This window comes from Manduca sexta, chromosome 18 (genome assembly GCF_014839805.1).
Source record: "Manduca sexta isolate Smith_Timp_Sample1 chromosome 18, JHU_Msex_v1.0, whole genome shotgun sequence".
NCBI classification, from domain to species: Eukaryota; Metazoa; Arthropoda; class Insecta; order Lepidoptera; family Sphingidae; genus Manduca; species Manduca sexta.
Genome location: NC_051132.1, coordinates 10,378,094 through 10,391,655, shown reverse-complemented (window position 1 = coordinate 10,391,655; position 13,562 = coordinate 10,378,094). Strand labels below are relative to the sequence as shown.

Below are 13,562 nucleotides of genomic sequence, written 5' to 3'. Positions count from 1 at the left end.
GCGCAGTCATTTAGTTGTTTAAAAAACGCAGTATTTATTACTATTTGGATGAAGGTTTTTAGTATTTGTTTTCATGTCCTTTATTCCTGTCCTGAATATCTCAGTATTAGTTAAGACCAAGTTAGGAGTTTCGAACCAAAGGAGAGGTGTTTGTTAATGTACTTTTGATACGGTCAGCAAATCGGAGTTCAAAGTGTTGCATTCTCCATCCACGGTAATTTGTGGTGACATAGACTTCACACATTCAAAAATCAAAATCTTTTAATGTGGCGGCATTTTTCGAAGAATAAGAATGTTATATGAAGAGCATGTTCGGAAGATTCCATGGAGCTTTACGTATCAATTGTCCAAAAGTAAGATTTTTCGGTTTTGCAGATGACTCAAAAAAGTCATTGTATGTTGATATATATTTTCTTTAAATTGCAGTTAAGACAACAATGACAAAAACATTTCTATTTTATACTAGGTTCATACTTATACTTGGTAAGTGTATACGTAGTAATTGAATATAAATACTGAATAAAACATCACTTCACGAGTAACATACTCCCTACTAATAGCTAAATTATTCTTTTATAGATTAGAGGCGTTTTATATTCAAACGAATAAATACAAGGGCAGAATCAGCATTTAAGTACCTGCATGCATATATCGTACTGCTAACTTGAGTTCATTTACTTTTCTACTGTTTAGTCAGATTATTCTATTTATATAATAATATGCCTTAAATATATAGAAATGTAAATTTCTTAATTTTTTATTTAAGATTCCGTTCGTGAGAAGGAACCTTTATAAGCTTATTTTGTTGTCGGTCTGTCTATCAACCAAGACGCTTTTTTGCAGGAAGATGTAGGGGTATGAAGTGAAAATGTATGCCTATGGTCTGTTGTAGCGGTAAAAATCAACCTTGTGAATTAACGCGACTAAAAGATGTTACCGTCTATGTAGCACATTTTTGCATATTTTGTGAATTTTCAAGGGAATCAAATCTTATTGGATACTTACCGTTGACTAACGAAATTCAAAAAAAATTATAATGAAATGGCGATAAGCAATCTCTCACAGCAAATTTAAGGAAATAATCTGAAACCATAAATATATACTTAGATAATTCACTCGACACGCGAGTTTAACTCGCATTTGTCCGGCTTTTTTTTTGATAACATCAAAATGAAAAATCACGTTGCGCGATTGATGTTATAAAAGCAGGCAAGAATTTTTTCACGCCACTTTCTCAACTAACTTTTACGTTTAGTTTCCTACTAATTACATCCTCATACGATAGGTGTATTAATTATTTTTGACGATAGCCGTACTTTTTCGTTACATCCGGTTACTCTTAATAACACATCTATCCATTCGATCTCTTCATGATGCTCGATTCCAAAGAATACTTAGAATTAGACTTTTGTTTACATTATGGACGTATTATATTAGACCTCCTGTATGGTATTAGTGTTAACGTAGTATTTACGTTCATAAAGCGAGACTGTCTTTTTTGCGCCTTTTTTGACCGTCACCAGGGCCCTTATTCTGTATGGTAGTGTAAATGCGTAACGCGGCCGTGTCATGTTATCTTCGAGAAATGTGCGTGGAATGGTATTCTGTAAGCCAAATTTCTATAGTCCTAAACATGATGCGGTGTGTTACGTGCTTGTTACGAACCGTGAAAATAACTATCGGGATAGAGAATAAGGCCCCTGTCGAATCTGTGTCAATATCCATTGCCGCTGCGTCCGTCATGGATGAATTTATAAAAGATTGTTTCATGTCATTTCGAATAAGTGTCCCTTATGTTAGGCCTTTCAAAAATAGAGCTTGTACTGCTCTACGTAAAAAAGCCATTGTTTATTTTGTATGACTAAATTTTAAAGTTTGAAGGCTGCCAAACCATCGTTTTTTTAAGATTAACTAAATAAGTGGTATAATCATGGAAAATATTGTCTATGTCATTTTGTATTAATTCGCCTTATTTTAGGCCTCTCAAAAATAGAGCTTGTATTGCTCTACTTAAAGAAGCCATTGTCTATTTTGTATTACTATATTCTAAAATAATCATCATCGAATCATCTTTTTTTTTCAGTATTAGGCCGTAACGTATTGTTTACGAAAACAATACTCTATGAAAATTCATAATTAATGTAAATACATTCTAGTAGGTTATGGGCCTAACCTATGATGGGTTTTGTTTAACTTTCACTTTTAACGACTATGCTCTGTTTTACTGACAATGCTTGTAACTTTAACTAATTCTCTTTGAATTTAAGGTAAAATCGGCCAGGATGTGAATATCAATGGATGGAGCGAAAGTTTCGGCCAAAATAAGAGTCGTGACGAGATTAGGGATGTGCTAATAGGAATCGATAAAAGTTCTAAGGTTTGTATTTAGCTTAAAGTGGTATGTCATTATCAATAACCAATTATAAATTTGCAGGTATTAAAAGCCATTATTGCAGGTATTAACGTTTACAAATGAAATATTATATGGTTTCAAATACGTATTATGACGTAATGGTAGGTACTAAAAACATAATCTTTTTATTATGATGCGATGCATTTTGTCCCTAATTAAACCGCACTTTTTTATTATCATACAATGTGTAATGAAATCCGATTTGCTGATTAAAAACGGGCGTATTAACAATTTGTTATTTATTACCAATGTGTCCAACTAATTGGGTCATTTACTCTGATAGGTACAAATCGTGTAAAACATCATTCTAAGTTGCTCTTAAATACGCAAACGCATTTAATCGATAACTCAAATTCGTAAAACTTCGGTAGGCTGTTCATCTCTACAAACAAGTGAAAGAAGAAATGGCCCGCGCAAGCTCGGTTAACAGTCAGTGACGCCGCCACGTTTGGCGAGAAACGATGTGTATAGAAGGAGCTAACGTTGCGTACGTAATTATACGAAAGAGTGTATAAAACAATGATGGACTTAAAGGAGATAATTAAATGGTTCATACCATGCTTCCACATATTGCTAAGATTAATACGACATTCCCGTTTAATATTTATCTCTATTTTACTTCTAAATATTGCTGCAACCCACAGTGCTTTGGTGAAAAGTGAACAAAACGAAACCAAAAATATAGACTTAAGTGTTATATATAAAGTTAAAAACCAAAGTGATTATGTTACGGACGTTTTTCAAAAAGAATCAACGAATGAGAGATCTCTTGGTGAGTGTGTTTTTTTCGTTTTCGCTGTCATAATGATTCGTTTTCTAATCGTGATCTAAATATTTGTTAAATTATTGTTTTCCCTTTTCTATTTTAAATGGTCAATGAGATATTCAAATGGTTTACAAATAACTAATTCATAAATTCGTTATCAACCCTCGACTCTATCAATATGCTTTTGCAGTAGGATTCCCTATAAAGATCTAAAATAATATAATAATAATATCAGTCTTGTAATAAATATTGTCCCACTGCTGGTCACTGGTCTCCTCTACTACTGAGAGGGGTTAGGCCTTAGTCCACCACGCTGGCCAGGGCGGATTGGTAGACTCCAGAAACCCTCGAAATTCCTATAAAGATCTTTTCAGGTATGCAGGTTTCCTCAAGATGTTTTCCTTCATCGTTAAAGCAAGCGATAATTCACACATAATTTTAGAAAAGTCAAAGGTATGTGCCCTTATGTTTCGAACCTGCGGACATTCGTCTCGGTAGTCCGTTCCACAACCAATCCGGCTATCGCCGCTTATATCTAAAATAATATTATTTTATAATTTTTGTCATATTTATAACCTTGCTGACTTACGTATTTAGATTTACAATTAAATAACCTAGATTTACAATTATACTTCGAAAAATATAATGTAGTCGTAAAAAAATCGACAAAAGTTTACCGAAGATAATCAATATTTACACTGCGTTATGTCTTACGAGCCACATTTAAATTTATCATAATGTTCATTCAATAAAGTTTTATAGATTAAAGTTGTAGAATCTGAGTGTAATGAATATATTTATCTTAAAAAATACCACGAGAGTTCCTCAGGGTACATTGTTAAAATTGCACGATGAAACACAACAGACAACCCTTCAGTGCACCTCTAATAAAATCTTATACATTAAAAGTACGTTTAGTATGACAGTTCGAGGTTCCGACAAAGTGTCCACGGTCTATAATTCTAAATAAGATGTTTGCAGTTTGCGAAGTATCCAATTATCGTGAAATATGTAATATGACCTATTGATTGAAGATGAATTTCTCGCGTCCCCTCAATAAATAACGTGTACACAAGAGTTTCCTCATAGTACTGCTGCCTTACTGTCAATTTGGTGCTCTCTTTATATTCTGTGAAACAAACAGCAAGATGACAAAGGGACTAATTCTACAAACCCAGTATATCAGTGCGAAATAACTGAGTAGTAGGTACGTTTTATCTGAGGAGATATTTAACTGGTCTTTTTATAATTCGTGAGTTTAATTCAATTCCACTGGAATCTGGATCCATGAAATTTACTTTTCAAAGCATTTACTACAAATCTAACTTTCTTAGTGTCGGGCATCTCCTTTACCATATAAGACAATGTATGCACATGTTTTTGTTGAAACTTTAGTTTTTTTAATTATTACTTTGATCTAAATGTTTCTATTTCACATCAACCAAAATCTTTACCTATCACCAACAGCTGTTGCATCTTCATCAAAACAATTTAACATAATGTTATTTATTTACGAATGCGAACATTGAATCATAAAACGATGGACCGTGAAAACATTCGATATTCCGCTTGAAATGGAAAGTGAAGTGCTTACTAATCAGGTTATATAGCTAGCACGGCGTGCTGTAACGGTAAACGACTCATGAATGACGTATTCATCATTCAGCGTTTGGCAACAATTTTCTTTTTGAGACTATCTTTGTGATAATAGTATCCGGCTTGTGGAAGGACCGCACCCACGTAGAAGATCAAGATCAATTTATGATTAATTGTAACTTATTGTAAAAACTTGCAACTTATATTGTAAATACTTTAGTATTTTTTGTAACTTTAGTAGTAGGCTAAATAGTTGGAAGTGAGTTAGATAGAGCCGGAGTACAATTACTTTCTACTATTAGACAATCAACGCTCATGTTTGTATAAACTTCAGTATTTTTGCCTATACAGTTGTTAAAGTCGATAACTCTACTAGTAGGTTAAATAGTTGGAAGTTAATTGGATAGATATTTCCCCATGAATGTAAAAGCGTCGAAGAAATATAGAATAAAAAGAGCGTAGCGCGAAGCAATAAAAACCCAATCTATGTAAGCGATTAAGGTCAATACGCAGCTGACGGCGCTCTTGCAATTTCTACATAATATTCAATACAAGTCATATCATTACGTGAAAGGTTTAAGGGCGACGTGCGAGTGAGATGAAAATATTAAACTGCATTTGTGTGTAAGGGACAGATAGTGTTGTGCAATAACTGAAACTGAGGCGAAGGGGAAGCAGCTCATCATTTAAAACTGGCTTTGTTTGCCATATGTCAGGGTCCCGTACTTCCGAGGTCAAACCGAGGATATCCAGTAAAGAAGTTCACTTTAGCTCTATTTTTAAAAAAATATGTTAACTCTTTGACTATATCTTATTAAAACTTTAAGATTAAAGCAAATCTAAAAGTTGAGTCCATCCAGGAATATCAGAAAAAATTTGAAAGTATGTGATGTCTACCAACCCGGACTTGGCTAACGTGGTGCACCAAGGCCTAAACTCTCCCGGCATAGTAGAAAAGACTCGTCAACAGTGCACGCACACACACACACAGAGAGAGAGAAAGACACACACTCGCACGCACGCACACACACACACACATCACGTCAATATGCAAAGGGGTAGACAGAAGGGCAAGGAAGGCACCCAATTTTCACCATATGATTATATTAATATGATTTATATTTTTTCCCATGACGTGGTATGAAGCAAGCATATCGCCATATCGGGCTCAAATTCCGAACTCCAGGCTGATACTGAACAGAGGAACCCAATATGCTTTACCCGTGAATCGAAATCGTAATCGTATCGTAAAAGAAGGCTGGTATAATGAAAATTAAAATAAATATAATATTTAACATGCAGCCTGTATAGTCGAATGATTTCTTATGTCATAGAGTTCATAGAAACACTATACACACTACACATATTATTTTATTTAATATTTATTGTGCAAATAATATGTTAAAACAAAATTCAATGTTGGTTTTTATGATCGTGGATGAGTTTCTTAATTTTTTTCTTAAAGACAAATAAGTATGAGATTACGTCAGGGAACAAAACGAAATTAAAAAGTAAAAGAGTTAAGCAATGAATATTAACATACTTAGAACTATAATTAAGAACTTCTAAACAAATATATTAAAAAGAGTATATACCTAATATGAAAAAATCAATACTTTGTTGTACTTCAATTTATGTTCTGCCAAAGTTTTTTAAAAGACAGGCGGAACTTTGAAGCCTCATTTATTAAACTTAGCCTAGTTTGAATTCATTGCAACTAAGGTCAATTATACTTTCTGTATTATTATCGAATTCATCGCATTTAGCTTCTTATTTTACCTCATTCCTGCAACACATCAGTATTTTTTTTTATAAGCTCTGCAAAGTGAGCCTTCTGCACCTTTTTTTTTTATTGGTTTCGCGGAGAAATTCCCTTATTACTACCGCCCAACCTTCGTTGGGGGCGACTGAGCGGTTATGCTGGGGAAACCGTGCCTTACGGCCCGACGTTGAGCCGCCCGGATTTGATGGTGACCTTCGGGCGACCGCCGGGCCGAGTCCCTAACCCTATATACAACTTAACCTATGCACGGCCTACCAGCTAAAACTCCGCGGTGGCCCTCTTCGGCGCATTAGGGACGGCTGCGGGCTTCCTCTGACATTGAAGTGTCTAGTCTGCGACCGCAGCCGCCCCTGACCTTTCTGCACCTGACGGTAATTAAATGTTGACTGGCGAGAGATGTTTACCCCTCACTAGTCGACACAATTATGCCGGCCTGTTTTTAACCGAATATACAGATCGAGGAACGCTTACGCCGCGCCGCTTTGGCGGGATTTACACTTTGTAAACAGTGGTCGCTATCCGAGCGCCTATAATTATTAACACCAGAAAATAAATTCCTCCGCTTTTATGAAATATGATTGTTTATGGGCAGCGGTGATCACTTATCATCAGGTGATCCACTAGCTCGTTTGTTACCGCCTATAAAAAAAGTATACACTAACTTTGGCCGTCCGTGTTGAATCGCTTCCTTACTTTCCTTTTATTCAACGACATACATAACAGCGCTGTTGAACTCAACATTATGTGTGTCTTCATGAAATATTATTTAAAAAAAAACAGTCGAATTGACAACCTCCTCCTTTTTTGAAGTCGGTCAATAAGGACACCCATAATCTAACTTCTCCGTAGAAAAGATATCATCCTAAGCTTGTCTGAAAGAAACGATAAGACCGTCTATTGTTGCACCAGCTGTAGTTAATTAGTATAATTGTTTTTTTCCTTTAACTTATGTGGTATTGAATTAACTTTTTGTTTTTATTAAAGAATGTGAAATTCTTGAGGAAGGTTTAGGTTAATAATACATTACGGTTTTATGTAAATTGACTGTAATATAAAGTTTACTGTTGAAGAGGTGGCGTGGTTGTAAAAAATCTCGTGGGTCGGGATTTATGCGGGAAAAATTTTGAGGCATACTGATTACCACGCGGGCGAAGCTGCGGGCTATCTATTTCACTCATTTCGGTTATACATTAATAGCGAAGGTTTTTTTGTTACGGAGTGATAAACAATATAGCCTTAGTAGAATGGTATATCTTGGGATCCGTGATCACTCTAACCAAATCTACCTCCCGTTTAATAAAAACCAATAATATGAAAACGATGACTAAAATCAGTAGTTACAGTATTGTATTTTTAATATAAACAGATAAATTTCGAAACGTGTCTGTAATCAATAATGGAACAAGAAATTTTTTACCATAATACAAGGGTCATACGCGTCACTGTCGTGTCGGGCGATGACCTAAACGTAAACAAGTGATCAATAAAACGAAATTGAAATTAATAATAATGAATACTATTTTGTACAGAACACTAACAGTTTTAGTTATTTATGTCAAATGTTGGTCAAGTAAGGGCCGTAACCTTGAAGGTCATTAGGGCAACACTGTCGAGGAAACTCGCTGTAGTTTACCCAAATAGCGCTGGAGAGAAACGCTCTTTGCCGAACACAATAGCGTGCTTGACTGCACTTCCAAATAATTTTGATCAATACATACTTAAAGCGCTTAATGGCCAAGTATTTACTAAAGCAATCAATCTCGCTGGAGCTTACCCAAATAGCGTACTTCTCCAACGCTATTTAGACACTCGACTACGAAATAAATGGATACCTTAACCGTTTAATAGCTAATTATTTGCTAGAGTAAACGGAAAAGAAAAATTAACGCTATAATCGCATAATTAGTGTTTACAGCAGATTATACGCGTACTGCTTTTGATACAATAGTACTAAAGCTATAAATATACTTTGGCATTATTTTTTGGAAAAACGCTTGCTGCAGAAAACGTATTGCAGTAAAAAATGTTCCAGCAATCTACACTCTATAGAAGACGCTCAGAGCATAATATTATTTATTCTGTACTCAGAGCCCAGAGCACGCTCTACAGAAACTAGGATGGCAATACGCTTCGGCATGCGAGAAAGTAGCGAGATGACTGTTCCGATTTATTACTTTAACCGGTCCCTAATGATGTTAATGTCACAAAAAACAATATTTAAATGTAAATAACCTTTATTAAATGCGCATAATAATTGATCATTATCAAACAAAAACAATGCGAATATTTTGATTGCAACCTGCATTGTATATGACGATACAAACTCTTGCTAAGTAAATTGCCAGTGACAAATTATACAATACGTAAGCGTTTTTTAATATCCGATTTTAGGCGTGCCATGTCTAATAGTGGTAAGGATCAAACAGTCTACAAATACAAATGTGTGAGTCGCGGCCATTTAAAAATATTTTACGCCCCCATAGAGCCATCTTCGGCATTGCATAGAAAAAGGTCAAATAAAAAAAATGGCTGTTAAAATAGTGCAAATTATATTTTCGATTAATATTTCCATTAAAAATGTTAAACATACGAATTATGAATGCATTATTTATGACTTAGTAGGTATAACTGCAGAAGCACTATTTTGCACGAATCAACATACATAACATATTATTATATAGTTTTTATGGTTGCCATCTGCTGCCGACTAATATCAGAAACTTATAAGTTGTTGATAAACTAAATAATTAATATTTGTACATTTTGAAGATTTTACAGTTTTAAAGTCCCTAAGCGTTTGAAGGTTTGTCTACTATGATCCTTGATAAAAATCTAGAATATTCTTATTTAAATAATAAATAATTTAAAGTCGACAAAACCTTCAACCACTCGATTAGCCACGATTTATCGTTGTCAAGAAGCGGCAAAAAGGTCCTCGACAACACGAACTCTCAATATAATAGAAAAAAAAAATATTTTATACTAATGTTCTAAGTTTCAATTTTAAACTCATTTGTTTGACCGCGCTAATCTTTGAAACTATTTCTGTGTCTTTGAAAATTCTTTTTCTAATAGGGAGGTAATTATTTTGAGTGGTCACAGGCTACTTTTTCACCAACAACGGTGTATTACACGGGTTAGGCCGCGAGCAAAAGGAGGTCGTATTAATCACAATTGAATTTTTTTTTCAGGCAGGACGTTCGGGCGGCCATTCAAGAAGTTGGCTGCGGCGCTGATCCCGCTGGCGTTTCAGATCGGAGCGGCATCCACGTGGGCGGTGATTGCGGCACTCGTGGGCGTGAAGACGCTCGTCATCACCCTCATCATTCTGAAGTTGCTGTTGGTAGCTGGAGCTGCTAAGGTCACTGATTTATTTTTTATTTATTAACAACATACCTTGATGCACCTGCTCACCTAATTTATCTCGGTAGCGAACACCTTAAACATTAAGTTTTCCGTTATACATTTGTATATAATGCGCAAATAAATAAATAAAGTTTATTTATCACTCAGTTTCTATAGAGTTTCTGAGAATTATTTATAAATAATTTTCAAAATGTCTAAATGTAGCGTAATACAAATTGATATTTAGGTATGTATTCAGTTTCGTGGTTTTACTGCAAAGTGTAATATGTAGGTAAACATGTTTTACCGCATCTGCATAACAAAGCCGGAAAATTTATATTTAAATAATTTGATTATAACAAAAATTTAAATACAAATGTACATACACACAATCATCGTATGCATGAATCGAGGTCATTTTAAAATATTTTACGCCCTGATAGAGCTATGACAACGTTACATATATATTTTGCATTTTCTTATTATATTTTTTGTACATGGTGAAAGTGCGATCCTATTTCAGAGAGAATGTATGTATCTTAACATACGTGTGTAATAAAATATGTTTAGAAGGTGTAATTTTTTGCTAGATTTTTTGTGTAATTTAATAAATTCTTATCATAGTCACCTAGCGACATTAGCTTCCGACTTCACTTTTTTAACTTAGTACGCTGTGATTTAAACATGTTTATAGCTCGTCATGGCATGAATTTACTAAATGATATAAAAAATAAATAGTTGTAAACCTCATAATAAAAAATTAAGTATAGCTTTTATATTTTTAATAAAAAAAAATCACAAGTTACCTGGTTATTGTACTGATAGTATATGAAATTTTAAATGTAGTGGTGGTGTTTTGTTTTTGTATGTAGGCACCGTACCATGTAATAAACGAATAATAGCTAAAAATAGAATACTTAATAAAGAATACTAAAGGTCGACAGCGACATCTATTAACGAATAGTCGTTCGATTCCAGATTGGCGCACTCTTTGGTCAGAAAGGTCACTATAGCGGGGGCTGGGAGGCCCCACATCCACATCAAAAGGAAATACATCTTCACATACATAACGGTCATCATGAAACTCACGATGAACCGAGTTTAAGTAAGATTTTGGGACATTTTTTTCGAATTGTCAGTTACTATTAGATTTCGCTAGATGACGCTTGTTTCTAATTATTTTTAAATGTATATATTAACGTTGGAGTATTTTGTTTTTTTAATAATAATACCATCAATCCTTTAAATATTGTCCTATTTAATATTTTAAGCAATAACCTGCAGTAAATAAATATAAAGCAATTTTTATTTTATTGTACAAATCATTATATCTATTTCACAATAGATGGCGCTAATACAAATATTTAACGTTGCAGGTTCATGGAGTAGAGATGGCGCTCTTGACGGTGTAGATAGCAACATCAATGTTATGTTAGAGCCATACGCAGCAGGACCTCAAACTATAAGCACACCTTACGGAAATTACGTCAAAGTTGAACCCTCTACCGGTCAAAACTCACCGACCACCGCTTTTTACTAAAATATTAAGATGGTAAAAGGCGAGGAGAGAATGTAGCAGTGTTCCTTGAAGATATTATGGAAACGGATTTAGAGTGGATAAACGATTGCGACATGTTTTATCACACCTCGGTCATCGTTCTTAGGCCATGGCCATGTCTTCGTTTATTTTATTTCATTCCATAGAGAATGGGCCGACCTATCTAGCGCGTTTAGTAAATTTGGGTGTAAATTGATTGGGAAAAAATTGTCTTAACTTTAACAATCGAGTGTAAATTAGTCGTAGAGACAACGTTACAGAGCAAAGTAGTATTAATAGCGAAGTCGTTAATTTTATTAAACTTATTTAGGTACTTGGTAGTTGGTGCCTACGAATAAATGATATAAAATATCAAAAATAATATTATTATAAGACTGGGTTAATAAAAAAATAAAACAAAACGTTTCTAAGTTACATCAAAACTTTATTTGATATAATACTTTAAATACCGCCAATTTCCAGGTTTCTATACACCTTCGGAACTACCTACACATCGATGAGAACGATTCAGCGGCCATCACACAGCGATCACGTACCGTATCACCCTGTAATAAGACTCAAAATTATATCGATTACACTGTGACCCTACGTTGAACTTAAATGGTTTGAAAGTTAAGATAAAACCCCTGCTCTGCATTTTGCCAACGGTAACAGGATTGCATGTGGCTTCTTGCGGTTCCTTTGAGTGTTCTTTTGATGATGTTATGAACATGAAATATTGTCAAAGATATCTTGAGTCTACCAATTGCTGTGGTCGAGGAAATGAACCTATTTATTAGTAGGAGTCTAAGAGAATTATAATATGTGGGTACTATAATATTTATATCCAAGGTTAATACCTTGCATATACATACACCTTAATAGGTGCATCATATGAATTATGACAAAATATTATAAACTATGGTAAATGCTACAAACGTAACTTAATTCTTGCATACTTTGTACCTCTTAACGGATATAGAGTACTGACTACTGTGTAGGTGGTGAGTTTTTGGCAAGACTCCATTTTAGTTAATAGCGCCATCTAGTTTCATAAAGCAATCATATTTCCTCATTTTTCATATCAAGGCTAAATAAAAAAAGCACGGGTTTATATCATAATTTTCAATAATAATTTATAAATAATTGGAATTATTTTAAGAAATATTTATTTTTATTTATAAGAACATTCAAGATTCCTGTGCTTGTATTATTTAAGTTAATATAATAAATTATTCTTAAATCTTTAATTTTGTTAATTTATACACCTTTATAGATGGTTTCTGTTTTACTGAGATTATTTTTCAATTTACAATCCTTGGGTATTATTGTTCCCGTAAATAAATTTTAGGAAAACCACAAACTCCGACTCCGATGTTAAAAATAAGAATTTTAAAACAATCATAATAAAATGTGTCGTTTCATTACCTATATTGTTCGGCATGATAAATTTGTTTAGAATGCGGTAATTCAGCTGAGAGTACTGATAAATAATTTTAATTTACATACCTTACACTAATTATCATATTACCGTGTAAATGTCTACGAAATACAATTAGTGGAAGAAACAGACCGCCATCCCAAAGGGATCCAACGCGGGTCATTGATGCCATGACAACCCTTCTCCTCTGGGCTGGGCCTAGGTTACTACTGATAATTTTTTAATGATTGTCATGGACATATTTAATTAAATAAATATTTTGTATAGCAAATACACGTTAAAGACTTGCATCATACAATTATTTAATTTCAGAAGAAAATTTATTTCATTATCTGATTAAAATTATTTTGATGTTTAACAATAACATTAAAATAACACTATTTCTACTGTAATTAACTTTATTTTTGTAATCGATTTGAAGTCTGTCCTGACTAGACTTCGTCTATATGTCCCCTCCCTTACTTGAAAGCTGGATCCACCCTTGCGCAATCCGGCGGTAGGGCCTCAGTCCTCAATTTCCAAGTAACAGTTACAAAATTCATCCTCTCGACGAGAGTATATTTTGCCTATACTGCTGCCATTAGGAAAAAAGACGTATCTATTGTTTTCCAAATTTAAGTTAATTACATATTCTTATTCAGTAAAGAAGACGTATTTTGCGCCGTATAAAAATTAATGTAG

The 13,562-nt window shown here is 34.0% G+C and overlaps 1 protein-coding gene across 2 annotated transcripts; it reads left to right on the top strand.

Annotated features, from left to right (window-relative positions):
* Positions 1–2,169: 2,169 nt before the first annotated feature.
* On the top strand, positions 2,170–12,690 carry LOC115439724. Of its 2 annotated transcripts, none has more exons than XR_005112548.1 (4): positions 2,170–2,377; positions 9,750–9,919; positions 10,882–11,008; positions 11,280–12,690. XR_005112548.1 is itself a non-coding variant. In XM_037440064.1 (4 exons), the coding sequence occupies exons 1-4, from the start codon at positions 2,933–2,935 to the stop codon at positions 11,441–11,443; spliced, it is 714 nt and encodes a 237-aa protein (XP_037295961.1). In that variant the 5' UTR covers positions 2,789–2,932; the 3' UTR covers positions 11,444–12,690. The 2 variants fall into 2 exon arrangements, 1 of the variants encoding a protein (XP_037295961.1); XM_037440064.1 differs by lacking the exon at positions 2,170–2,377 and adding an exon at positions 2,789–3,185.
* Positions 12,691–13,562: the final 872 nt, after the last annotated feature.